The 26459-nt window shown below is 39.3% G+C and overlaps 1 protein-coding gene across 3 annotated transcripts in view; it reads left to right on the top strand.

Annotated features, from left to right (window-relative positions):
• Positions 1-26459, top strand: part of LOC131302632 (protease Do-like 7) — a 62498-nt gene that overhangs the window by 24081 nt on the left and 11958 nt on the right. For 2 of the 3 annotated variants that reach the window (XR_009191827.1, XM_058329367.1), the window contains exons 8-17: positions 470-535; positions 639-695; positions 801-866; positions 1320-1427; positions 1555-1635; positions 11946-11995; positions 12209-12371; positions 14098-14586; positions 23001-23183; positions 23256-23361. Coding sequence is in view for 2 of the 3 variants with exons in the window: in XM_058329367.1 (XP_058185350.1) it covers positions 470-535; positions 639-695; positions 801-866; positions 1320-1427; positions 1555-1635; positions 11946-11995; positions 12209-12371; positions 14098-14586; positions 23001-23183; positions 23256-23361 (1369 nt within the window). In the remaining variant the exon portion in view is untranslated. The remainder of the gene's footprint in view (positions 1-469; positions 536-638; positions 696-800; positions 867-1319; positions 1428-1554; positions 1636-11945; positions 11996-12208; positions 12372-14097; positions 14587-23000; positions 23184-23255; positions 23362-26459) is intronic. The other variant, XM_058329368.1, reaches the window with a different exon arrangement.

Genomic DNA, 26459 nt, shown 5'->3' with positions numbered 1-26459 from the left:
GCACTACCTTATCTCTCTCCAAATCCAAAACTCTCATGTACTTCTACTTATCCTCACTACATGTTGTTCGTACATGACCATTAAATTACCATCTATAAAGTGGTGCCTTTTTGCATGTTTGAATTGGGAAATGGATCTCATTACTTATAGATGACTTTGTGTTTTTGTGGCCTTTTGTTACACCTCTTGTATATGCATGCCGTGCTGTTAACAATGATAAATTTTAGTTGTATGATCTTAATCTGAAACCACATTGTTCTCCTTCTACCACTTCCGACAACAGCAGAAAAGAAAAAGGTAGGAGAAAAAAGTGGAAGAAAATGGGAATGTGCAGAATAAGACAGGGTTCGGCATAAAGCGAATAAACTTTTGCAAATAAGATCACATTTGTTCATGTGCCATTTTGGTGTGTGTGTGCGCGCGCGCAGTGTGTTCAATTCTGGATTCATTGTTGTAATCCGTGATATAGGTGACATTGCTTCACAAAGGATTTGAGGAGACACGTCGCCTCGGTCTCCGAATTGAAACAGAACAGGTAGTTGGTCTTTTGAGAAAATCTGCATTCTTTTGCTTCAATGGTTTTCCAAAGTAATGAATTAAAGTGCTGATGCCTCGTTGAGTTTTTTTGAGTGGAGTAGATGGTGCGCCATGCATCCAGGCAAGGTGAAACTGGGATGCTTGTTGTTGATTCTGCTGTAAGTACACTTTTTTTCCATTGGGGCAGAGTTAATAGAGTAGAAAAATTTATCATCTTCTGTCATAATGTACTGAGCATACACCGTCGTTCTTGACATGCTCAGGTGCCCGGTGGCCCAGCTCACCACCTTTTGCAGCCTGGTGATGTGCTTGTTCGCGTAAATGGGGATGTACGTTTTTCTTCTATTGTGTACCATACATATAAACACCAATTGTGTGTCTAGTTCTTAATTCTTCTTACATGTTTTTATGTAAATAAGTTTTGAGGTCTATTTGTTAATTTTTAGTGAAATTGCTGTCAGAGATACAATATTGTCCTTTCTCTTCATGCTCCTCTTTGCCTTTATGTTTCCTTGACTTTTTGGTTTCTAGCTTGGAAAGTTCATTTAAAAGGATAGTGTTGCTGTTTGCTTTTATACATGTAGATTGTCTGTTAACTAAGTAGATTGCAATTATGCAGAATGGAAATTCTAAAGAGTCTTTATCGTCCTATCCTGTTTCAATTTTCAATTGACCCTTAAATGGTACTTTCTGGATCATAAGAGTTTGAGACATAATTTTCATTTTGGAGTGCTGGAAAATGATCCTAGTGTTGTCTTTGATAGATCAATATCCTAGTGCAGGTAATTACTCAGTTTTTGAAAATGGAAACGTTACTTGATGATAGTGTGGACCGGAAAATTGAATTACAGATTGAAAGGGGTGGCACACCATTCACTGTAGACTTGACGGTGAGATTTACGACTGGAAATTATGTTGCCAGTTTTTCTAAGTATTTGTTCATGCTTTTACTTCGTTCTGAGAGAATGTAAGTTGTTGCCTTTGGTGTGTTTAACATGTTCTGTGGATGTTCTTCAGGTTCAAGATTTACACTCAATAACTCCTGACTCTTTCTTGGAAGTAAGTGGTGCTGTGATACATCCTCTTTCGTATCAACAGGTTGGTTGGATTTTGCTGCTTTTGCTTGGTATTGGTGACTTAGTAGGTAAGCCACATTTTAAATTGTCAGTTTTATCTTAGCATGGTACGTAAGCTTATTCTCTTAGCCGTGTTATATGAATGCACAAGAAAACACATTTAATGATGTGAATGTAGATACATATGCCAAAGATGTACAGATGTAGAAGCGGGGAGTAGAAATGCTAGGATATGAGAATGAAATTGGGGTGTGGTTTTGGCTAACTTTCTATTGAATGGTCACATAATTGACAGACAACAATGAGCAGCATGGTAAAAGTGAAAGGAACTCTAAGTGGAAGCACTAATGAGAACAATACCTGAAACAGCAACAAGACTGTATGTTACACAAACACACACACACATGTATATCAGGGAGCTTTCACTAAAGGCGCCCTTAACTTGCTAAAATGCAGACCTCCCCTTTCCCGATCAAATTTTGATGATCTGAACCGTTCAATGTGATTAGAATGTGATTTTAAGGGTTCCTGCGAGAAATCAGCAAAAAATATGACCGGGAATCACGTTTTGATCACATTGAATAGTTCGGATCCTCGAAATTTGATCGGGTAAGGGGAGGTCCGCATTTTAGCAAGTTAAGGGCGCCCTTAATGGAAGCTCCCTGATATATATATATATATACACACACACACATACACAGTCCGGATCTCCTAAGGGATCCCGCACGGGCTTACTGTGCGGGACTCCCCTTTCTCGATCGAATTACGACGATCCGATCCGCTCAAAGTGATCAGCACGTGATTTTAAGGGTACTCGCGAGAAATCAGAAAAAAAAATGATCGGGAAAAGCTTCATCCGAACAGTTTTTTATTGAACGGTTCAGTAAAAAACTGTTCGGATCAAGCCCTTCCCGATCTTTTTTTTTGCCGATTTCTTGCGGGTACCCTTAAAATCATGTTCTGCACACTTTGAGCGGCTCAGATCGTCGCAATTCGATCGGGAAAGGGGAGTCCCGCACGGTAAGCCCGTGCGGGATCCTTCATTGGATCCCGAGTGTGTGTGTATATATATATATATACGGGACGGTTCAAGGGACATTCAAAGAAACACCTAAAAAAACACCCCAAATCTCAATCTCATAGTTCCCGATCAAATTTTTATGATCCGAACCGTTCAATGTGTGCAGAATGTGATTTTAAGGGTGCTCGCGAGAAATTAGCAAAAAACATGACCGGAAAAGGCTTGATTTGAGCAGTTTTTATTTGAATCGTTCAATAAAAAACTGTTCGGATCAAGCCCTTCCCGGTCATTTTTTTTGCTGATTTCTCGCAGGTACCCATAAAATCACGTTCTGATCACATTGAGCCGCTCGGATCATCAAAATTTGATCGGAAACTATGAGCGGCTCGGATCATATATATATCGGGGCGGTTCCGGGGACCTTTAAAAAAACCTCTAAAAAAAACCCCAAGTTCCCAATCGAATTTTGATGATCCGAGCCGCTGAATGTAATCAGAATGTGATTTTAAGGTTACTCGTGAGAAATCAACAAAAAAAATGACCGGGAAGGGCTTCATCCGAACAGTTTTTTATTGAAGTTTATTGAACGGTTCAATAAAAAAAAAAAGACGATTCATTACATATATATAATTTTAACCAAGCAAAATGGGACAGGTTTCACCAAATTGGCACTTGTCGTAATGTTATAATAATAATAATAATAATTGAGAATTAACGACTATTCAATAGAACAACAGTCAAGTCTGATTATCCAATCCGCAGGAGAATGAGGCTAAGTTACTACAATTTCGATTGATTTCTAGATTAATTCAAAAGGAAAAGATTTGATTGGTTTGATATTTCAGGAAACTAACTAAATTAAGAAAGCAACTAATTAAGTGATTTGGAAATTTGTGGAAAAGGATCTAGGGATTCGAAACCACCCCGACCATGTAACGACGACATGCATAGGCTAGGTTTAACATTTAAATCATTAAAGACTATCGTTAGAGGTGTCAAATGGGCCGGGTCGGCACGGGCACGGTACGGGCACGACACGTTTGAAGGCGGCACAGCACGGCACAGGCACGGATTTAATCCTGGCACGGCACGGAACGACACGGTCGTAGTGGGCACGCGGCACGACACGGGCACGGAAGTGAGCGGGAACGACACAGGCACGGCACGGAAATTGGCCTGGTACGACACGGCACGACACGGTCTTAGAAGGGCACGGTACGGGCACGGCACGGAAGTGGAATGGGGCACGAGTAACGGCACGGCACGACATGGTTCTAGACAGGCACGGCACGACACGGCACGGGCACGGGGCACGGCACGGACACGGAAATGAGGGGGCACGGCACGGGCACGGCACAGAAGTTGGTCTGGCACGACACGGTCTTAGACGGACACGGCACGGCACGGCACGGAAGTAGGATGGGGCACGAGTCACGACATGGTTCTAACCAGGCACGGCACGGGCACGGGTACGAGCACGGAAGTAGAACGAGATTTTAGTCGGGCACGGCACGGCACAGGCACGACACAACATGGTGTCGGTTCTCGTCGTCGGGCATGGCACGTCACTAGGCAATTAGGCATGGAAAAACCCAAAAAAAAAAATATGTTATTAAATAAACAAAGGATTTTAGATTATTTTACTTTATTTGTATGTATTTTTTGACAATCCAATAATTTATTAATCTTTTCTTTTTATTTAAGTAAAATAAGCTTTTAAAATATTTTATATGATTAAGAAATTTTGAATCAAAATTCAAACATGATAATAATAAAATATAACCAATTACTACACGTATACTAATATACATTATGTTTTATCTAATAAAGATTTTTAAAAAATACATAGAAAAAAAGAAGAAAAAAAACTACTTTAAAAAAAATGGTTTTAAAAAAATAATCTCTATGGGATTCGAACCCAAGTTCTTGGGGACTTGACAGTTGACACACATCTCAAACCACCAAGGTCAACAATCTTTTTGTGCTTATAATTAGAACAAATAATATATATCACATAATTGATAATTCTATTCTATAAAAACGAGCCTCTTGTACGCTAGTCACATGATTGCGACACAAGTATGATGATCCATACCGTTCATTTTGTTGTTCTTGGTGTTTTAATCACTCTCGCAAATTTTCGGGTCTATCGGGTTTTGGAAGCCCTTTCATCGGGACGTAGATTTATTAATAGAATTTTTTTTGTTATGTGCGATTAAGTATATAACGATAACCAATTTACTTCATTTTTTGCACGAAATATATAATCACTCCCACATAAAAGGTAGACAGTTCCGATTTTCAAAAAACAACTCGGACGGTCCTCAAGTGGTGTATTATAGGACTTTAACGCGTTTAGAAGCACCGAATGTGTTCTGATCACGTGGTTTCCGACATCCGATTATCACTTATTCAGGGGAGAATGATAAATTATATAAGATCTTAAATTGTAACGGTTTAGATCGAACATTTGAAAAAATGAGTCTGTAGCTACCTTTCAAATCTATACATCGAACTTATCTGGTTCTAAACTAATATATTCCGCTATTGTCCAATGTACGCTAGCCACACGATTGCGACACAAGTATGACGATCCATACCGTTCATTTCATTGTTCTTAGTGTTTTAATCACTTTCGCAAATTTTCGGGTCTATTGGGTTTTGGAAGTCCTTTCATCGGGACGTAGATTTATTAATAGAATTTTTTTTGTTATGTGTGATCAAGTATATAACGATAACCAATTTACTTCATTTTTTGTACGAATGATATAATCACTCCCACATACAAGGTAGACGGTTCCGATTTTTAAAAAACAACTCGGGCGGCCCTCAAGTGGTGCATTATAGGACTTTACGAGAATTTTTCCTTATTGAGTGCATATGGATTATGGTGCGACTGTTGCACATGATCACGCACTAGTATAAATAGAAAGAGATGAGAGGCGAAAGCCCTAGCCCTAGCAGCTGTAGTGACCCATAATTTTTGACCGTATTTTTTTTTTAAAGAAGTATTGTAATTATTAGTAAAGGCGTGACACGTGGAAATACGAATAGTGTCGTGGTTATATGATTAGGGGGTTGATGTGAAGAAATTATTAGTGTAGGGGTGAAAGTACAATAAATGAATATAGATATATATGTTGAAATTAATTGAAACGCGGGAAATCATTTTTGTTGCCCTTTTCTTTCTTTTTTTTTTCTTCTTCTTCTTTCACGTCTCTCTCTGCTGCTCCTCCGAAACACCCCCCTCCACTTCTCTCCTCGATTTCATCTACTTAGGGCGTGATTCCGAACAAAGCCCAAGACTTAAAGTTGTTATACGGAGTGCGGGCTTCCTATCCATCCGAGAAAAATCATGATCGGACCTCGTGGGGCTACGGTTGACTTGGTCAAAGGGTCGGATTTTGCTCAAAACCCTTGAGGTAGGGATTTTTTACTCTTGTTATGTGTTTATACGGTGTTTATGTATCTAGATTGTGCCTTGTTTCGTTATTTGAGCTTGTTTCTTCCATTTCCGAGAATCTGCAGAACAGGGTCTTCGTTTTTGGGGTTTTGCCCCTTCTTAAGCTCAAATTTGAATTTTGGTTCCTTCGTATAAAATAGAATAGACTTAAAGCCCGTTCTAATGCCGCTGGAATCACTCAAAACCGTTGATAATTGAATTAATGGTGGATTTTAGAAGTTTGGTCACGAATCTGTCTCGGTTTCTGCTCGTTTTTGGTTTGCGCCCAATTTCAAATGGCTGTAACTTTCTTGCCTGATATCCGATTCATGTAAACTTTATATCGATTTCGAGGTCTTGAAGTCAGCTTTGTATTGCCATTGGAATCGCCTTAAAACTCTTACTACACCGAAAGTTATGATCGTTTGAGTGGAGGTGTGTCAATCTGTCACGTTTATGCGTGACAGATTCGTATTGCTTAGATAAATGCCTGTTTAACCATCCTTAGAGTGCAGATTTGACTAGGGTTCCTTCATACCTTTTAAGCTTCGTTCACTCACGCAACTTTTGGGACTGGAATCATTCAAAAGTATTAAGAACTCAATTTATAGTGATTTTTAGAAGATTGCCCTGTAATCTGGAAATCTGGGCAGCGTACAGAGCTTCGTTTTTCATCGTTTGCTATGGTTAAACGATGCTATTGGTTATGGGTCCTTATGGGTTTAAAAGATTGGTAAGTTGGTGAACTTTTGGCGTTAGAATCATTGAAAAATATTGGGTATGAAATTTTTAATGAATTGTCGAACACTGATTGCTCTCTAGGACAGTTTTGGTCCGTTGATTCTCGTTCGTCTGTTTTGATATGTAAGATGGGATCTGTACTTCTCATACTCCTCGAAGCCGTTAAGATGGAATCTGTACTCCTCGTACCAAAGCCGGTAAGATGGGACAAAGCCCTTCTCTTCTGTATGTTTCTTTTTTTCCTTCTTTTTTTTATTTTACCGAATTGTTGGTTTGATCTGTTTTAATAGTTGGGTTTTTTTTTGGGTGTGATTGCAGTACTCGATGTGTGCATATGGGATAGTGTACTTGGATAGCTTTTGTAGCCGTTTTCGATCCAGCAAGTGCCCTTTCAACATTCCAGAATTCATTCTCTCTCTCGCTCTCGGAAGGTGAACAGTGAGTCATTGACTACCCAATCTCTAGTACTTTATGTGTTAGTAGCTCGTATTTAACTTGGTGGATACCTCTAACCTGGTTTTATGCCAAACCTGAGGTGTAACAAAGCCAGGCTAAATATTGAGTTTGTTTTTAGTTAGTATAGTTAGTTTTATTTGATTGCATTGCTTAGCCGAGGTGGTGGCATAACCCCTCGCATATTCTGTTTGCTGAGTTGAGGTGGCGGCCTAGCCCCTCCAGTCTGTTAGTTTGTTATTAGTTTGTTAGTCTGTTAGCTATTTATTTGATTGCATTGCACGAGCGTTAATTTTTTGCACTATAAGAAACATGTGGACTGGGAGGCAATCGAAAATTGAAATTAGTGATATATTCACTTGTCGTGGACTCCAATACTGGCGTGCCTTGATGAGAATACATTTGTGAGAGCATGTGTTTTCTAGGGGGATGCACCTTGCACGTAGGACACTGGATAATCATTACTCATTAGGATCGAAATATTGAATACTACGATATACAACTTAAGAAAATTAAAGGCACCAACGCACCGGAATGTGTGTTTTTTGGGAAGATTTATTTTTAGACGAAAATCGGTTGCCGGTTGGTGATGTGTATATGAAAATTGATGGCACAACATGGCACGGCACGATTAAGGGCAGGCACGGCACGAATAGACAAGAAAGGCACGGCACGACCCGACCCGACAAAAAAAGCACGGCACGACACAACCTGACAAAAAAAGGCACGACACGATACGACACGACACGACAAAAAAAGGCACGGCACGACACAACCCGATAAAAAAGGCACGGCACGACACGACCCGACAAAAAAAGGCACGACACGATGCGGCACGATTAATTAATCGGGCACGGCACGACACGACACGATTTTATAAAGGCACGGCCCGACACGGCCCGACAAAGCAAAATGGCCCACCACGGCACGACACGGGCACGGTATGGCACGGCACGCCATGGCACGATGAAGTAAACGGGCACGGTACGGCACGACACGAAGCACGGGTTGGCACGGAAAAAAATGGCACGGCACGGCACGACAGGCACGTTTGACACCCCTAACTATCGTTAGAGCTTGCAATCCCTTCCGATAATCGTCAAGAAAATATATTGAGTTGTCAATCGGCATGGACTATCCCATAGCACAGACCTTCTCACTGGCACTGTCTAGCCACCTAACGACATGATCCGTCTTAGGAGCATAATCTGTGTCAATCCCCCAAGCCCAATCAAAGAGAATACTATTGAATAGCTCGGTTTTTGAAAACCGCGGATACAAATACAAAATAGATTGAAAGAATTAAAATCATTCATTCCATAAAACTTGAACAATTTTTAGTTAAACAATCGATCCGAATATTAAAACCTAAACTTAAACATATACGAAGTTACTTAGCACAAGGCTTCATCTTCCCCTAGGAGAATGGAGTTAGCCTGGCATGGGAGTGGGAACCATTGCCTGATTCCCTCGTAGTAGCAGCCGCCCCCAATTCTTCTTTTGATGCGTGATTGTGTGGTAAGGAATCCCCTCTCAATTATGCCCTACTTTGGCTTATATACTTCATGCCCAGTAGCATCCCAGGAAAACAATTCTCCCTTTTCCTCTGGCCCACTCGCTCACTCTTTGGCCAATAATGGAGTTAATGCACTCCAGGTCCTCAGACCTTAGAACACACTACGAGCTAGCCCCTAAATTTCTTAAAGTTTGCACTTTAACTCATCAAAATGTTAAGCCTCCAAATACCTACAAACACAAGAAACACATCACTAATCTCAAGTAACAGAATAAATGGACACTAAAGTAATAAATTAGGGAGCTTAAATGTACTAATAAATTAGGGAGCTTAAATGAGTACATTTAAGCACTTATCAATAGTTCCCTGGAGTAAGTCTCAGCAGCATCATAACCACCAACATTACATAGAGTAGGGCATCTATCTCCGAGGCAAATACATATGGGTTTAGCATTTTTAAAGCAGGAAAGCAAAATTTGATTGCATGACCTGACTCTTATCTTCTGGTTTAGGAATTTTTTCTCAACAGTTGCTTAATTTAGATCATCGCCAATCTGAACTAAACAAGGGCTTACACGCCACCGTCAGCAATTGGGCTTACCCGCCACCTTCAGCAATTGGGCAAGTTTGTGGTGCTGGAGGATTACTAACTGTGCTGCTAAAATTTTTTTAGATCCTGTACGAGGGTCTACAAAGATAAGATCGAGTGTAGAATCTTCTGTGACTCCCAAATTTGAAAAAAAATTAGCAGAATATATTTCAATACGTGCACTGGAAACCACGCCTGATCAACAATTTCACCTCTCTCAGCTTTCTTCCCGTCCTCGACTGAACTACAAGATCATCAGTCAAATGTTGTGTTAAACTGCCGTATAAAATATGACATATCCCATTGTATCCCTCTCATATTCCAGCTGTATCTCCGTTGAGTAGAAACAAATATAGCTCTAAAATTACTCAGTTGGAGTATGCAGTGTGTATGCGGCCTTATCGAGCATGCATCCGTTTCTTATAGTGTCACATACTCTACGGAAGCTTTTCTTGAGTATCGTGCTTCATAGGTGTTGGTTCATTTGGTGTTTAGTCCCTTTATGCCATAGTCAAAGCACATGGGGTATATCCACCCCCTTTCGACTCATCAAAATGAAACTAAGTACCATTCCTCTCTGTCTTTTTTTTCCTAAGAATGCTTTCCTAGGTTGTATAATCCCACGTTGTCCCATACCGGAAGCAAACGTGGCTCAAGGTTGCAGGAGCTTAAGCGGTTAGAATATGGGCCCAACAATCTGTATTAAGCTATCTAACAAGTACGAATCCCAAGACACGGGGATAAGAAAACATTTGAGAGAGAAAGAGAAAGAAGAGAGTACGGAACAGAAAATATGAGAGGGAAGAGAAAACATTTGAGCTCAAAACTTGACGTGTCTACGGCATTGTCGAGACTTGGAAATAGGTGGAAGATGTTAAGAGTCTGCATGAGTGGATATGGGTATGGACTTCAAATGTTGTATGTGTAACTACAACAGAATAAGTTTATCATGCATAACAAAACTTACTTATACATAAAGTAAACTAATTAGCAATTTGTTGATTGTGTCTTTGCTCTAAGCGTACCTTGGAAGACTTGCAACCTTGGTTGGGTATAGTAAGGCTGAAAGCCCATATTTAGGATGACCCCAATTCTTTTTTATGTGCCTACAAGTTCTAATCTTCCTTTTGAATTTATTTTTTGCAAGGCTTTTCTATATTCAGAGGTTCCTAATAATGAAAATCTAATCTATTGTTTCTAATCATTCTCTGGCAATATTTTAGGATGACCCCAATTCCCCCAATTCTTTTTTGTGCACTTACAAGTTCTAATCTTCCCTTGAATTTATTTTTTGCAAGGCTTTTCTATATTCAGAGGTTCCTAATAATGAAAATCTAACCTATTGTTTCTTATCGTTCTCTGGCAAAGGAGTATATATTTTTTCCCTTAAAATTGCAATCAAGGGCATGCATGTTATGTTTTAAGCTCCTAAAGAAGGCTTATCATCATAGCATTGCTGTAGTTTCTCATAGCTATAAATGAACGATTTGATATGTGCCCCTCACATTTTCAGGGCCGGCCCTAAGGTAAAGCCTGAGATGCGGCCGCTTTAGGCCCAAAAAATTCTAGAAAAAACTAGGCCCCATTTTCCATAGAAGGCATATATGTTATATAGATATTGTTCTGTGATTTAGCACAACATGGTATCTTGTCCCAGTGGTGCGTGCATGGTCAACTCAATAGTTATAGGCGTCCCAGGTTCAAAACCCTGGGGCACTTTTTTGGCCAATTAATTGTTTGCCTTTTTTCCCCCTAGTGTATCTAGATTCTAGTGTAGATAAAGTAAAAGTCTTGCACCACTTGTATCAAAAATTTGTTAGCTTTAGAGGTAATAGATGTTACTCAAGTTCAAGGTTGAAATTTCTCTTCACACCATAAAAGTTTGGAATCTTTGGATAAGTGTTTTTTTTTCCCCATTATTTGTAATCATACTTTTAATATCAACTTCACAAGTAAATCACTGTTGACAATAAATAATTTATTTCACTCAACAAACAATGATTAAAAAAGGTTAATAATTAAAATAATTTTTATTGCTTCAAATAGTACTTTTACAAGAGTAAAGTTAATTACATGATTAGTTAGAGAAAATGCATAGTATGAGCAGTACTTCATTATGTCTGATTCATTCTCTAAGGTATGAATTTTTATAAATTTTATTTTAGTGAACCTATGAAACTAAAAATACCATGTTTAATCTTTTTATAGCCCATTATATTGAATATTTTTCTACAAAATACTAAGGCCTCAATTCTTATTTCGCTTTCGGCCTCCAAAATATCAAGGCCGGCCCTGCACATTTTAGCAAGAAGTCAAAAGAAATTTTACAGCTCTTGGTGCGCATGATTCCATCCTTGGGGAATAGTCTTTTTTATTTGATCACAATTTTTTTCTAGGCAATAGTTCACTCTTGGGAAAGGTGCTTGTATGCTGAAATATACAACTTGTTATTCTAATTTTTATTTATACTTGGTGTTGCTTCTGGTAGTTAACTTGAGATAACTTGCTTTGCTAATTATTGTGAATGTCTGTTGCTTTCCTTTTTTGTTTCTTTTCTTCTGTGGTGGCAGGCTAGAAATTTCCGTTTCCGTTGCGGCCTTGTGTATGTTGCAGAACCAGGGTATGTCAATGCGTACCATGCAAGTCAACTTTGATGCTTGAATTCGTTTTCTAAGTAGTGGTTGTTTCTCTCTCTGTCCTTACAAGTATAAGTCAGTCACCTATGGCAACAAAGGAACACGGTTGTCCCTATTAAAATCTATAGCATTAAAGTCCCCTGGATTTTACGTTTATAATCTCTTACCGGAGATAGTTGTCTACTTACAAATTGCAGATATTTGCTTAGAGCCAAAGTTCCGCGTCTTTCCATTATTAAAAAGTTCGGTGGTGAGGAAATATCACGGCTTGAGGACCTGGTTTCTGTTCTTTCTAAGCTGACCAGGGGTGCTCGAGTGCCTTTGGAATATATTAGCTACAAGGATCGACATCGTTCAAAGGTATTAGTTAATAGCTTTTCCGCAGATCATAAACAAGCCTGCTTGTTGCTAGCATATTATAAAAGTTTCCTGGTAGAAACTGTGTAAAAACTTTGTGGTGGGCTATTTTTCATCAAATGGGTACTCTCTTTCTGGGGCAGAAGAACTTACTATGGTCGGGTTCAGACCAAGTATTAGAAGCACCGCTTTTTCTCATTCGTTTACTAGCAGAGCTGATGGCCTTTATGTTCCATGTGCTATATCCTCTTACCTTGTCCATGTTAAAGCCTGTCTTGTCTAACCTTAATGAATTGCACTCAGATACTTCCTCTTAAGTTGTCCCAGTTAAGTTTGTCTGGTCTAATCTTTCTGAATTTGATCATATTCAATAGACTCCCTTAATTCAGGACTTTTATTTTGAGCTATGGGTCCATGTTTGCTGTCTCTTACAAGGATCCTTTGTATTTGCTCATTGGCCGTGTAAAATCCCGAAAGTTATGTTTGGCTATGTTTTTCGTAGATAGGTTGTTGTTCGTCTTCAGTCAGAAAGAGTTGCGCTAGCCTCTTGACCTAATGAAATGCTTGAGCCTTTTGGCTTTTGCCATTGCTGAATGCACACCAGCAGCACTTAGATTTACGATCAGAATCTGCTGCTGCCCCAAGTGCTTCATTTTGGGGATACATTGTGTCTGTTGAAACATTCCCACACGATGCTGTGTAATTTTTGGAGTTGGAACATGCTGCAACTTTAGGTGAAAGGATAGACAATAGAATATCTAAGCCCCATCTTAAACCTCTCGTTTTTATCACTTGTTTGGTGGTGGATTGACTTCTTAGAAATAGCAATGGTCTGAGCCATTTTCATATCTCCAATATCTGATAGTGGAACACTAGATATTATGTTGTCATAAAGGTTAAATTGATTATGTCAGCTTGAATTCAAAGATGAATAGATGTACATTGTGAAGCAAAGTCCCACATCGCCCAAGTGGGAGCCCAAAAGATGAAGGTGGATAAACAACCGAGGCTGGGAATCAAGGCCTCGGAAATCTCCACAGAAGGAAAAAAGCTGATGGTATGGGTCACCAACCCCGTGGTAGAGGATACTGTAAAGCAGAGTTAAATACATCAGAGAATTGTGCTGTGTATGAGCGTGAGGGCAACATCATTGTAGCTAGCTTTAGGTAGTGTTCTACCCAAGAGCTTATATGTAGTTTAAGGAAAAAGAATGAAGAGAACCTGAGGGTTGATAAAAGATGTAATATGTGCTCAAACCGTTTGAATTTTAACAAGCTTAGCTTTTTTTTGAATCATTATATAGGAAGCAATAGAGTTCTATGTCTATGATTAAGCATCATGCGTTGAATAGTATTTGAACTTGATTGTGTTGCATTGCGAATTCTGCATTCTAATCTTTATTCCGTCCCTTTGTTAGCCCCTATTCTGAGTGGATAGCTCAAAGACGCATTTTTTGGCTCGATGACTCTTTGATTAGCATTGATGAGAGTGTTCACAAGCACAAATACATCTTTCAAGTTGCGGAGAATGAGCTATTCTTTAATCCATATCTCTTACGTTATACACACACACTTGTATGCTTTTGTAGTAATTTCATGTTTGATCTATTTCAATAGATGCAGGTTTAATGTGTCTTTGTGTGTTTGCATACTCATTCCATGTAACTATGGGTCATATTCATTCAATGTAACCATGGGTCATTATTTTTGTTTCACTTGTTTTTCTGCAGTCTGTCCTTGTTACGATTGATCGTCATGAATGGTATGGGCCTCCTTTGATTTACACTCGCGATGACAGCACTGGTTTATGGACAGGAAAACCTGCTTTGCCACCTGATTCCCTGCTGTTATCCTCTAGCATGATTAGTGTTGAACAAGGTCTTGAAAACGATAGAGTTCCACCAGATGCTGGTGAGGCTAGTCCAATTGAGCACATGTGTCAAAATTTCAATCAGGAATCTGCAGATGGTGTTACCAGCATGGAATCTAGTTTTGAAGGTGTAGCTGAGTTGCAAAATACTCGTGATAACTCTGATGTTGGAGCCACAAAAGACCAAATAGAAGAGGATTCATCTGCTGATAGTCCTACAGAAGAAAAGATGGAGGACTTGACTAGCTCAGAAAATGCTCTTTTGGGGGATTATCAAGGTTCTGCAGCTGTAGCAACTAATGCTTCCGTAGCTGAGCGTGTAATAGAGCCTGCTCTGGTGATGCTTGAGGTAATTTTCTCTTTTTGAGAAAATACAACATACATTGTCTCTATTCATCTGACTTGTTTGGTTTTGTTTTGTCACTGTGTTCAATATCTGGTTGTGATTACTTTTGTATTTGCTTATTTATGTACTTACTAAGAGCATCCACAATGGACTAACCAAAATTGGATAATCAAAAGTTGTCACATCACCTTTTGGTTATCCATTTAGTGCATGGCTAAAGTTAGCAACCCTAAGCTCCACAATGGCCTAATCAAAATGAGTTGGCAAAACTTCAAATCCAACGGTCAATTCTTTTCTTCTCAATCTAACGGTCTATGTTGAATGACATTCTAGTAAAATAAGTGAAAGTGGAGAGCATTTGCTAAAATCCGTAAAGTTTCCAACATTGCTAAATGCACGGCCACTTGCCAAAGTGGAGAGTGAGTTTCACCTACCAGTAAATTTGCTTTATTTAGAGTGGGTTTCAAACAACAAAAAACATACAGAGTAACTTTTGTGAGTAGGACCCACTATTTTTTGTTATTGAGACAAATGTTGCTAACTTTGATTATTGAAAGGCTCAAATTTGGTTATTGGTTTAGAGGTTGCTAAGTTTGGTTATATTCCATTGTGAGCCATTTTTGAGGCCAACATTGCTAACTTTGTGAACATGTTGCTTTTGGTTATGCCATTGTGGATGCTCTAACTGCACAATATCGATTGTCTATTGCTATTAGTGTTCTAATCATATTATTGTGTTAAGAATGAATGGAATGTCGCCAATTTTTTCCGTGTTGGATTCTCTTCTTATATTTCTTTGGGATGCATATTCTTGAGAGTGTCAATCCCATTTGCAAACGTGATTCTTACTCCATAGAGTGAGGGTGCATTACTTAAGCGAGGTTCCAGAGCCGATTTGTCTTCATCCAATGGGAGGATTCTTCAACTAAGGGCGTTATATACTTCCCTTTATCTAAGAAAATCGATGGATGGAAGGATTTTTGACCGAAACTTCCTTCCATGTAAGTTAACTAACTAGAGAACTCTTTCATCTATCCAATGAACTCTCCATACTGTCAAAATTGACATAGACTCCTTCCCCACAAAATGAGCCACAGAAGAATCATCCCTTAGTAGCAGGATCCTTCTAAAATGGGTGCGCTCTGTAGACGGGAGCTCGAATTGGCGCTCCCAAGATGGCAAGCTTGACAGGAGCGCGCTCCCCTCAAGACGGGAGTTCGCTCCTCACTAAGATGGGAGCTTATTGGGCTGTTAAGGCAGTTATTCTCTTACTTTTAAGGGAGTTATGCCATTGTGGAAATAAGAATATGTTTATAACGAGAGGGAGAGAACTGAATAGGAACCAAAAGGACGTAAGGTTCTTTTCTCATTGAATAATAATTACAGCGTACAACGTGAAATAGATATACAATACACTAAACTAAGTACACTGTGTCCTAGAGAATGAACTAGTTACACAATAGAACAACTAATAAACTAATTACAAATAAACCCATAATCTAACACTCCCCCTCAAGTTGGTGCGAAGATATTAATCGCCCAACTTGAACACAATGGGGTGGAAACTCTTGCTACCAAGTCCTTTTGTAAATATGTCAGCTAATTGATCTTCAGATCTCACAAAAGGCATACATATCAAACCCTCGCTCAGCTTCTTCTTGACGAAATGCCCGTCAATCTCTATATGCTTCGTTCTGTCATGTTGAGCAGGATTATGAGCAATGTTTATGGCAACTTTATTGTCACAATAGAGTTTCATAGGACCATTATCAGAAATTCCCAAATCATGTAACAAGGTTTGGAGCCACAAGAGCTCATAAACACCATGCGCCATAGCTCTATACTCAGCTTTTGCACTAGACCTGGCAACCACAAATTGCTTCTTACTTCGCCAAGTAACCAAATTTCCCCCAAGGAAAGTACAGTAGCCAGAAGTAGAGCGTTTATCATCCACAGAACCAGGTCAGTCGGTATCGGTAAATGCCTCCAACCGCAGGTGGCCATGATTGGAGAACAAAATTCCTTTCCCTGGAGCTGATTTAAGATACCTCAAAATACAATAAACTGCATCTAGATGTGAAGTACGAGGGTCATGCATAAACTGACTAACAACACCCACTGCGTAAGTAACATCCGGTCGGGTGTGAGTTAAGTATATCGGTCGACCCACAAGTTGCTGATACCTCTCCTTATCAGTGCACTCCCCCACATCTCCACTAGGATGATGATTCGCCTCAATAGGAGAATTTGCAGGTTTACAACCCAACATACATGTTTCTTTCAAAAGATCAAGTATATACTTCCATTGGGAGATAAAAATACCTCTATCGGACCTTGACACTTCCATTCCAAGAAAGTATCTCAGAGCTCCCAAATCCTTAATCTCAAATTCTTGAGCCAGACTAGACTTAAGACTGAGAATCTCATCCACATTATTACCTGTCATTATTATATCATCAACATAAACAATAAGAACAACAATCTTACCAGCACCTCCTTTGATGAACATAGTATGATCTGCATGGCTCTACTTGTAACCAAACCTCAACATAGCCTTCGAAAATCTGCCAAACCAAGCTCTAGGTGATTGCTTCAACCCATAGAGAGCCTTCTTCAATCTGCACACCTTTCCCTCAGTCTCAGAGGAAGAAAAACCTGGTGATACATCCATATACACCTCCTCCTCTAACTCCCCATGAAGGAATGCATTTTTCACATCAAACTGGTGAAGAGGCCAATTCAAATTGGCAGCACAAGAAAGTAGAGCTCGCACACTGTTCATCTTTGCTACTGGAGCAAACGTCTCCTCGTAGTCAATACCATAGGTTTGAGTAAAACCCTTGGCAATAAGTCTTGCCTTATATCTCTCAACCCTTGAAAACCCACTTGCATCCCACTAATTTCTTTCCTTCTAGGAGTGATACCGGCTCCCAAATGCCATTCTTTTTCAAAGCCGTCATCTCCTCTACCATAACTCCTTTCCCCTCAGATATCATGAATGCATCCTGTCAATTCTGTGGGATAGATATTGAAGAAAGAGACAAAACAAAGGCGCGTAAGCCTATTTTTTATCCTCCGACATCTTAACAAAAACTTTAGTAAAGATGCTATGAACAGAAGAAAAAAACTTACGGATCAGAATCTACTTCCAGAAAACAAACCCCAGAGATGGCGAAAAAAAAAGTCAGCAACACTGACTGCCGATGGTATCGACTTAGATGTCAGAAGGCCAACAACGCTGACGGTGAGGTTGATTTATTAGGAAGAACCGCTCTGATACCATGTTAAATGTAACGAAAGGGAGGGACGTGAATAGGAACCAGAAGGGCGTAGGGTTATTTTCTCATTGAATAATAATTACAGTGTACAATGTGAAATAGATATACAATACACTAAACTAATTACACTATTGTCCTACAGAATGAACTAGTTACACAATAGAACAACTAATAAACTAATTACAAATAAATCCATAATCTAACAGAATATGAAAATCAAATTAGTAAAGAAGTTTTGCAAATTGAGAATATATAACTTCCAATAATTACACTTTAAAATTGGGAAAATTCTCACTAAGCATCACTTTTCCTACGATGGTCAAGTATTTCAAAATATTTTATATACATATTTTTATATAATCTATATATGCTCCTTGGGTGCTCCCAACCTTAGGAGCTTCTAGGTGCCTCCGCTCCCCTGCACCCGCTCCCGCTTTTGCCCCCGCTTCGTGCTACTAAGAATCATCCCTGATATTGCCTCCTCTTCCCCACCTTAACCCCTCTCCAACAAAGGAGAAGATCCATCTTTGCCTTTGGATCTCTCCAAACCAAGAAATAGTTTAAACCAAATGTCCTCAAGCCGTTGGACAATGGATAAAAAGGTGAGACACACTCCACCTCTTGCAGGCAAATGGGTTGTCTTCCCTTGAGCCGCACACCATATAAAGAAAGCCACCTTGGGCTTGGCATGAGTGCCACAAATGAAGGGGTAGAATTTTGATCTCTTCTAAGCACCCTATAAAAGGAATTCAACTTATAAAAGCCCACGGGAATTAGGCTCCTCAGCCTCCGCTCCAACAGGTCCTCCCATGTCCCAATGCCTTGTAGATCATACTCTCTAAAGAAATAAAAGCTCCTCCATCGTTCAATGTTGAACTTCCAAATGGATGTCCTACATCATTTGGCCTGCTTCACTCGGAACATAATTGTACAAAGCATTTGTATTGACCTTCTCATAATAAATTGTCGGGGTGAGATCTCCACTCCCCCACCACCACCTTCTTAGGCCCACCCTAGGAGGGCTAGCCACCTCCAAAAATGTTTACCCGTGCAGGTACATCCGTACTTTACAGATATCACCTTTGTCCACCATCTCTCGAAAGCCACTTATCCAATGGAGCATGGTTGAATATCTTAAGCTTTCTTCTCACCCTAGTTGGCCGATCTGTAATGGGGGCCTGGGGCTGTGTACGCAATACCAATCTGCGTAATGATAGTTGAACTCCTCCCCACACCACCCAAAAAGGAATCCTCTGGAGCATCTCCTACATTTTTGGCATGAGACCTAGGAGGCTAATGGAGAGAAAATGTAGGAAGCCTTTCAGAAGGTCCCCTTTTGCAATACGCCTTCCTCCTATGAAAGGGTCTTTCAACAGCCAAATCTATTCTGAAATCTTTGAAATAGCATCCCAAACTGACTTGGCCATATATGTAGAACCCTAAGGAAATGTCTAAGTAAGACGATGAGAGACAATCCACCTTACGAGCTAAAACCCAGGAAAAAAATTTGATATCTTCAATATCCCCTGCTAGCAACATCTCTGATTTATGTAAATCAATTTGCATCTTACACCGCATCTAAGAACATAAGCAAACATATGAGACATAGTAGATAAGTCGCCTGTCAGCATATAAAAATGCATGAGAAACATCACCGCAAGACCATCCACCCCATCCATATAAAATCCCTGGATAAAACTGTTAAAAAGCTTGATATACATTGTTAGGCCCATTTCCTAGCAACTTAAGCTTTTGGGGCAATAAATAACTTGACATGATATTAGAGCTCAACTTGGAGTGGTCGTGGGTTCAAGTCTCTATGTTTGAACTTTTTCCCCATTTGCATTTTGCTTCTCCCCTTTAGCGCTCTCCGTGGATATGTCCACATGCAAGACAGGGTTGCAAATGACAGACCGAGGGATAGATGATACCGGGCGACCGCCCTACCCAAGTTTCAAAATTTATTTAGAATCATAGTAGTTTTTGTCAAAACTTTAAAATTATATCAGTTCACCTGCCCAACGTTTATAAAAGAAATCTAAGATTCGCCCATTCTAAGATTTTTTTCAAAAGTTTAATGAGTGTCCTTTTAAGATTATATGCATCTACAAAGGAAAATTAATATTAGGTTTAATATTTTATCTTTGAATAGCTATGGGGTACAACATTGTATGCATCCATAATTATATAGGTCTACATTTTTATAATTGCATAGATTGATTGAAAATATCTGCGATGATTTTTTTGGTACGTTTTTGTAATATATGTACCTTTTGTTTAGAGTCAACATCTAACTCTCCATAAATATAGAATCATCCACAATAGATTTGAGAATCCTCAAAAAGTTCGGAAGGTTTAAGAATGTTATAGAGTATTCTAGAATAGTGTTGAACTCTCTAGAAGAATGGAGAATAATCTTAAACTATTCTGCAAATGGTCTAAAATGTCAGGAATTTAGAGTTTCGAAAAATTCTAGAGGATTCTAGAATGTTCTACAAGATCGTAGAAAACTCTGTTATATGCTAAACTTGTATGGAGAGTTTTGGAATATCATGGAGCAATGTTCTAAATGGCGCTTGGTGCTAGTCGGGAGGTGACCCACCGCCAAGCGCTGAGCCCCCCTAGGCGCTGCCGAGCAATTTGGCGGGTTTTTAAAAAAAATATTTTTGTTAGAAACATAATTCATTACAGTACATTCCATGAATCCATAATGCAAAGTTCAATGTTCAAACTTCGAAGTACAAACCCAAATGAAACTAAGTAGTAGCAAATAAGTCATTTCTAGAAAATTTTATGTTTGGGTAGTGGGTACCAGCGCATATTAAATATTACTATGTTAAAAACCCTTATAATTAATACTAGGAGTGGGCACGGGTTGGGTCGGGTTTGACCCTAACCTGTCACCCAACCCGACTGTTCGGGTTGATATATTTTGGAACTGACCCCGTTCGAATGAACAAGGGGAACCGTCCGATCGGATTGACGGTCGGGTCCGTCAGGACCGGTTCAGATCGAGAAGAAGAAAAAAAGTAGATCAAGCAAAAACGAAGAATTTAAACACTACAATCTCAGGAACTTATGAAAATGAAAAGCACACGATTCACACCAGAAACTTATACAGTTATATGTATGAGATTTATATGATTTCGGAGTCTGGATGATTTGTGCGTACAAGGTTTACCGATTTCGGGTTCTGGATGATTTATGGTGAACGGTGGTGATCTTTTCCTCTTCAACTTCGAACAGAGAGAGAGGTGGAAGCCGGACATTGAACGCCAAACGGTGTTTGTCTGTGTTTGAGAGAGAGAGAGAGAGAGAGACGACGGAGGCTTACAGTGGAGCACTGGAGGCGAGGGACTGAGGCGGTGTGCGGCAACATTTTCAGATCTGGGAAAGTGATTGTCTTTTTGGCATTTTATACCTAGGGCTAGGGCAGATACTATATAATACATATATGCAGATATATGGTCGGGTCGGGTCGAACCCGATGGGTTGAACGGATACGAACCCGAAGCCAGAACCGAAACTCTTTTTTTTTTTTTACAGAACCCAACTTGTACCCGACCGAATCACCTGTTCGAAGTTGCCCGAAACCCTTCTGGTTGGGTCGGGTAGTCGGGGATTTTGCACAGGCCTAATTAATACACATTGGGCTTCCCCACTTCTTGTTAGATAACATGGGTTGAACCTATTTATTATTTCATATGGCTCACAACTTAAATAGCCCAAGCCCAATCCATATTCTATTTATGGATACAAAACACATTGAGCCCATCTAGCCCAGTCCATACCTAAATAATCCTGCCAAGAATAAACTATACATTAGATCCGTCGTCGTCCATGGCAAAACCATACGTTCATCGTCGTTAGAACATTCGATCGGAGAAAAACCCTTGGCTTTCGTCATTGAAGTCTCATCGAGATGCTTCATTGTCGACCCCTCAGCTTCATCATCATCGGACGTGATATGAGAGGATCTGGTTCTCCCTCTTCCTCATAAACTAGGTATAGCCCCTTAATATTTAAAAATTACAACACCTAGCTCTGCTGAGCTCTGCCTAGGCGGCCACTGAGCTTTACCAAGTCTCCCGGGTCGCCTAATGAAACGCCTAGGGGTGTAATTGAAGTGGCAGGTCGCCGCCAAGTGCCTAGGCCGCCATTTAGATCATTGTCGTGGAGATGTGAAAGATAGAAATATATTTTCTTCGAGGATTCTAGAAGAAGAATGTAGGCCGTTGGATGAATATAATCTTAGCTGTTCATTGAGGAGGTGGATGGCTATAAAAATAAAGAATGTGCTCCTTTGTGAGTGTGCTATTGTACAAGTGATTGTTGGACCAATAAAAGAACAGCATTTTTAATGTGTCCAAACTCAACACCTTCCATATGTGATAACAATATTTTATATTTAAAGTCATGCGTCTGTCCTTGGTTGCATTTGTGGGAGTGTGTTGAATGGCTAGATATAATTGTTGGGTCCATTTCCTAGCAGCTTAAGCTTTTGGGGCAATTGGTGACGTAACGAAACCTCCATAGACAGCCCATTGAATCATCCAACTCAGAACGTTCATCTCTAGAATGAATAGCATTGTGGTAGAGGATCTCTATGCTAAAATGCTGTCGTGAGATTTGAATTTTTGTTTCATATCCCTTTCTCCATCAAGCATATGGTCCTTCAAAGTTATTATGTAGCTTCTTTTTCATGATTTCACGGATTATGTTTTGTGATTTCACTTGCCCACTGAATCATCCAACTCAGAACGTTCATCTCTAAAATGAATAGCATTGTGGTAGAGGATCTCTATGCTAAAATGCTGTCGTGAGATTTGAATTTTTGTTTCATATCCGTATCCATCAAGCATATGGTCCTACAAAGTTATTATGTAGCTTCTTTTTCATGATTTCACGGATTATGTTTTGTGATTTCACTTGTACGTTGTGATAATTAGGTATCAATGCAAAATAAATTGTAGTGATTGCTATTTGGGGGCACCTGACAACTTTATGTAGCTTCTTTTTCTTGATTTCACGGATTATGTTTTGTGATTTCACTTGTACGTTGTGATAATTAGGTATCAATGCAAAATAAATTGTAGTGATTGCTATTGTTTTGGGGGCACCTGACTTGATAACTGGTAGGTTCATATACCACCGTCATGCATGCATGATGGTGTGCACTCACAACATTCTTCTGGAACTGGCGTTATTGTATATCATTCTTCTGACTTGGGACTGGTTGTTGTTGACAAAGCCACTGTTGTGATTTCTGCATCTGACGTGATGCTCTCTTTTGCTGCCTTTCCCATTGAGATCCCTGGAGAGGTAAATTTGTTTATGTTATTTGTTCTGAAGGCTGTTATTATCTTTTATTTTACCTGCTGACTTCCTATGCAGGTGGTTTTCCTCCATCCTGTACATAATTATGCTCTTGTTGCGTATGATCCTTCTGCTTTGGGAGCTGATGGTGCCTCAGTAGTTCGTGCTGCTAAACTTCTTCCCAGTAGGCCTACTTTTCTTCATTCGCATATGTTGGTTAGATGCTATTAGCAATACATTTACCATTGGTGTCACGCCCTCAATTTTTAACATAATTAAATTAAGCTTTTCATAAATAAAATGTTCACAATATATAATATAATAACCCAAAGAGTTCACAGTTCCCATACTTAAATTTACAGTCCAGCACTTCAGATTTTAAAAGATTACATTGGCGGCACACCGGCCCAAAATAGATTTGGTCGAGATACATAAATGTTAAGAGCTGAGCAACATTCTTAGTCAAAAGGAATATGAAATTAAGTTACATATACATCTTTGACAAAAAGGAGATTTTACAAAGATGATTAACTAACTTCTCCATGTTAGCTTTCAAAAAAACGCAAGTCAGTCAGTCCATGCACACAAGCACTTCATGCTACCACCCCTGAGTAGTACCTCAAGCTTGAGAGCAAACCCAAACCCTAGCTTCAAGTCTTCCAATAAACCTCCCCCAAGCAAGATTAACAACCTCAATGACTAGAAATCAACCATTGGTGAAGGATATGTGAAGGATCTTCAAGGGTGTGTGAGCAAGATTTTAGTAAGAGAGTGGGTGAAAACTCAGGAGAGAGAGAGAGCCGAGAGAATAGAGGGATGGCGTGAGAGAATGGGGAGTGAATCTTCTCCTGTACTCAACTCTCTCTCTATATACATGTATATTACACATTTCACCCTACAACACTTAAAGCATTAACTAATTTTTTCTCAATCACCAATTCCTTGCACATTGAGCCCTAAAATACCACAACTTACATCACTATTCATATTTGAAAGCATAATTCCACATAAAATTTATCAAATAAAGGAAATTTAAATTTACAGGTCTCTACATTCTACCCTCCTTAAAGAAATTTCGTCCCGAAATTTAAGTAAAACAAATGAAGACACATCATTAAAGAATTCTAGTCCAAAAATTGCGTCCACTATACAACACTTCGTATCCACTAACCTTAGTGTCTTAAAATGTAAGAAAACTCTATAATGCCATAGTTAGCTAGCATAGCTTCATATCGAAACAATTACCAAGTTACACCATCATATAAAACATAGTCATATTACCAACCAATTCCGGTCTCATAGGCCGTGTCCATGCACATAACTTTCTACGAACCATTTCCGGACCGCGTCCCATCACATAGGGGAATCTCATAACATAGCAACTCAACAACCTAGCCCAAAGAAGATATGATTATCAACACGTTCCAATATCAACACATCTATCTCAAGGTTCTAAAGAATTTTTTATTTTTTTTTCATTTACATGGAAAACAATTTCGGTTTCTTCTTCTTCACCTCATTTTATTGCTTCCCAACTTACTTCCTTTCCCAAGACTCACACATGTAAGGCTCTAATGGTTCTCAATGCCAACTCAGAGTAAGTTCCCTCAAAAGACAAACGCTAGCTCAATGTTAAAGTGTACGCCACGATGAAATCTAAACTAAACAACGATCATGAGTTTTCAACCTACTATTTCAAAAGCATGATTGTAATATTGCATGCTAGCAAGTAGTTTCAACGAAAAAATCAACCATGTTAAAAAAATATATATATATATATACACACACACACAGAGTCCAAGTAGTTCAAAAGTTTTAAGTTTTTTTTTTTTTGTCCATCCGTCACGAAATTTTACAAAGTTCTGAAAAGGGATATTCGTTTTGGTAAACATTGTCAACGGCCATTCATAAACACCTCATATGTCACCTGAAGATTACGATAATTTAGAAAGCATAAAGATGAATTCAGGATAGGATCCACTTCGCTATGATGTACTCGACTCCAAGTTCGTACCATTATCATTTTCAAAATGAACTATACAAAGAATCAACTTTCATACTGCATCACTCTTTTTCAGAAAAATTTGAGTTCAACTCGATTTTCAAACATATTAATAAGACATTTCCATTAACAAAATACCGGTAATCTCATATGTAGATACCCAATATACATCCACCAGATTTTACAAACTGAAACCTCCACAAGTATTTTAAGAGAAAAAGAGTAAGTAGTCTTACATTCATTTCCAAAGATTAAGTATGCCAAGGATGAATTTTCTCAAACATTACCTCCCTTTTTTTTTTTTGAAAGTCTTTGAGTTCAAAGTAGGTACATTTGAAATAACTCACGAAACAAAGTGTCGATACTCCACATTCCTCCATATACTCATCCGGCACCCTAAGCAAAGAATTCAATTTATGTTTGACATGTCCACAATGTCCAAATTAATCTCACTTTTTCAATATCTTACGAAACATTTACTAAGCTAGCAATAGTCTCAATAAACCATAATCTAGAAATTTAAAGGCATTGCGAAATTAAAATCAAATCACAAGCTGCTATATAGAGTAAGGAGTTGAGATAAGAGGTTTCAATCATCACATTGTGTTTCGTCTAACTACAGGATTCGAGCCAATCCATCCAAGTGCTTGTCTATCGATCACCCATTTAGCTAGTAATAAGTATCCACACATCGCACCATTGTCCATCAAGTACCACATTCCAAGAACAAACTTCACGTACTAAGATTACATAACAGGTCAAACAAGTAGATTCAAACTAAATAGCAACACATTTTATACACCAAATAGCTTAATAAATTAACCGACCCACGAATTCACCGTACCAACTAATAGCCTTCACATCACTGAGTACATCATCGAGCTCACATAGTACCCAATACGACATCGGGCTCACACAGTACCCATCACGACATCAGGCTCACACAGTACCTATCACGACAACGGGCTCACACAGTACCCACTGCAACCATGGGCTCACACAGTGCCCAACACAACGGGTTCACACAGTACCCAAGAGACTGCGGGCCCACATAGTACCCAACACACTACGGGCTCACACAGTGCCCAAAACACCATAGGCTCACACAGTGCCCAAAACACCATAGGCTCACACAGTGCCCAATACTACCGTGGGTGCACACAGTACCCTATATAACCACCACGGGCTCACAGAGTGCCCATTACTTCGTATCTCATGGCTCTAAGAAGCCCAACAGTAATCAAGTTCGTTTCAATCCCCTATGACCTTCCACGATTTCT

This window comes from Rhododendron vialii, chromosome 10a (assembly GCF_030253575.1).
Source record: "Rhododendron vialii isolate Sample 1 chromosome 10a, ASM3025357v1".
Lineage (NCBI taxonomy): Eukaryota > Viridiplantae > Streptophyta > Magnoliopsida > Ericales > Ericaceae > Rhododendron > Rhododendron vialii.
The sequence above is the reverse complement of the archived record's forward strand: the minus strand, read 5'-3'. Positions and strand labels throughout refer to the sequence as shown.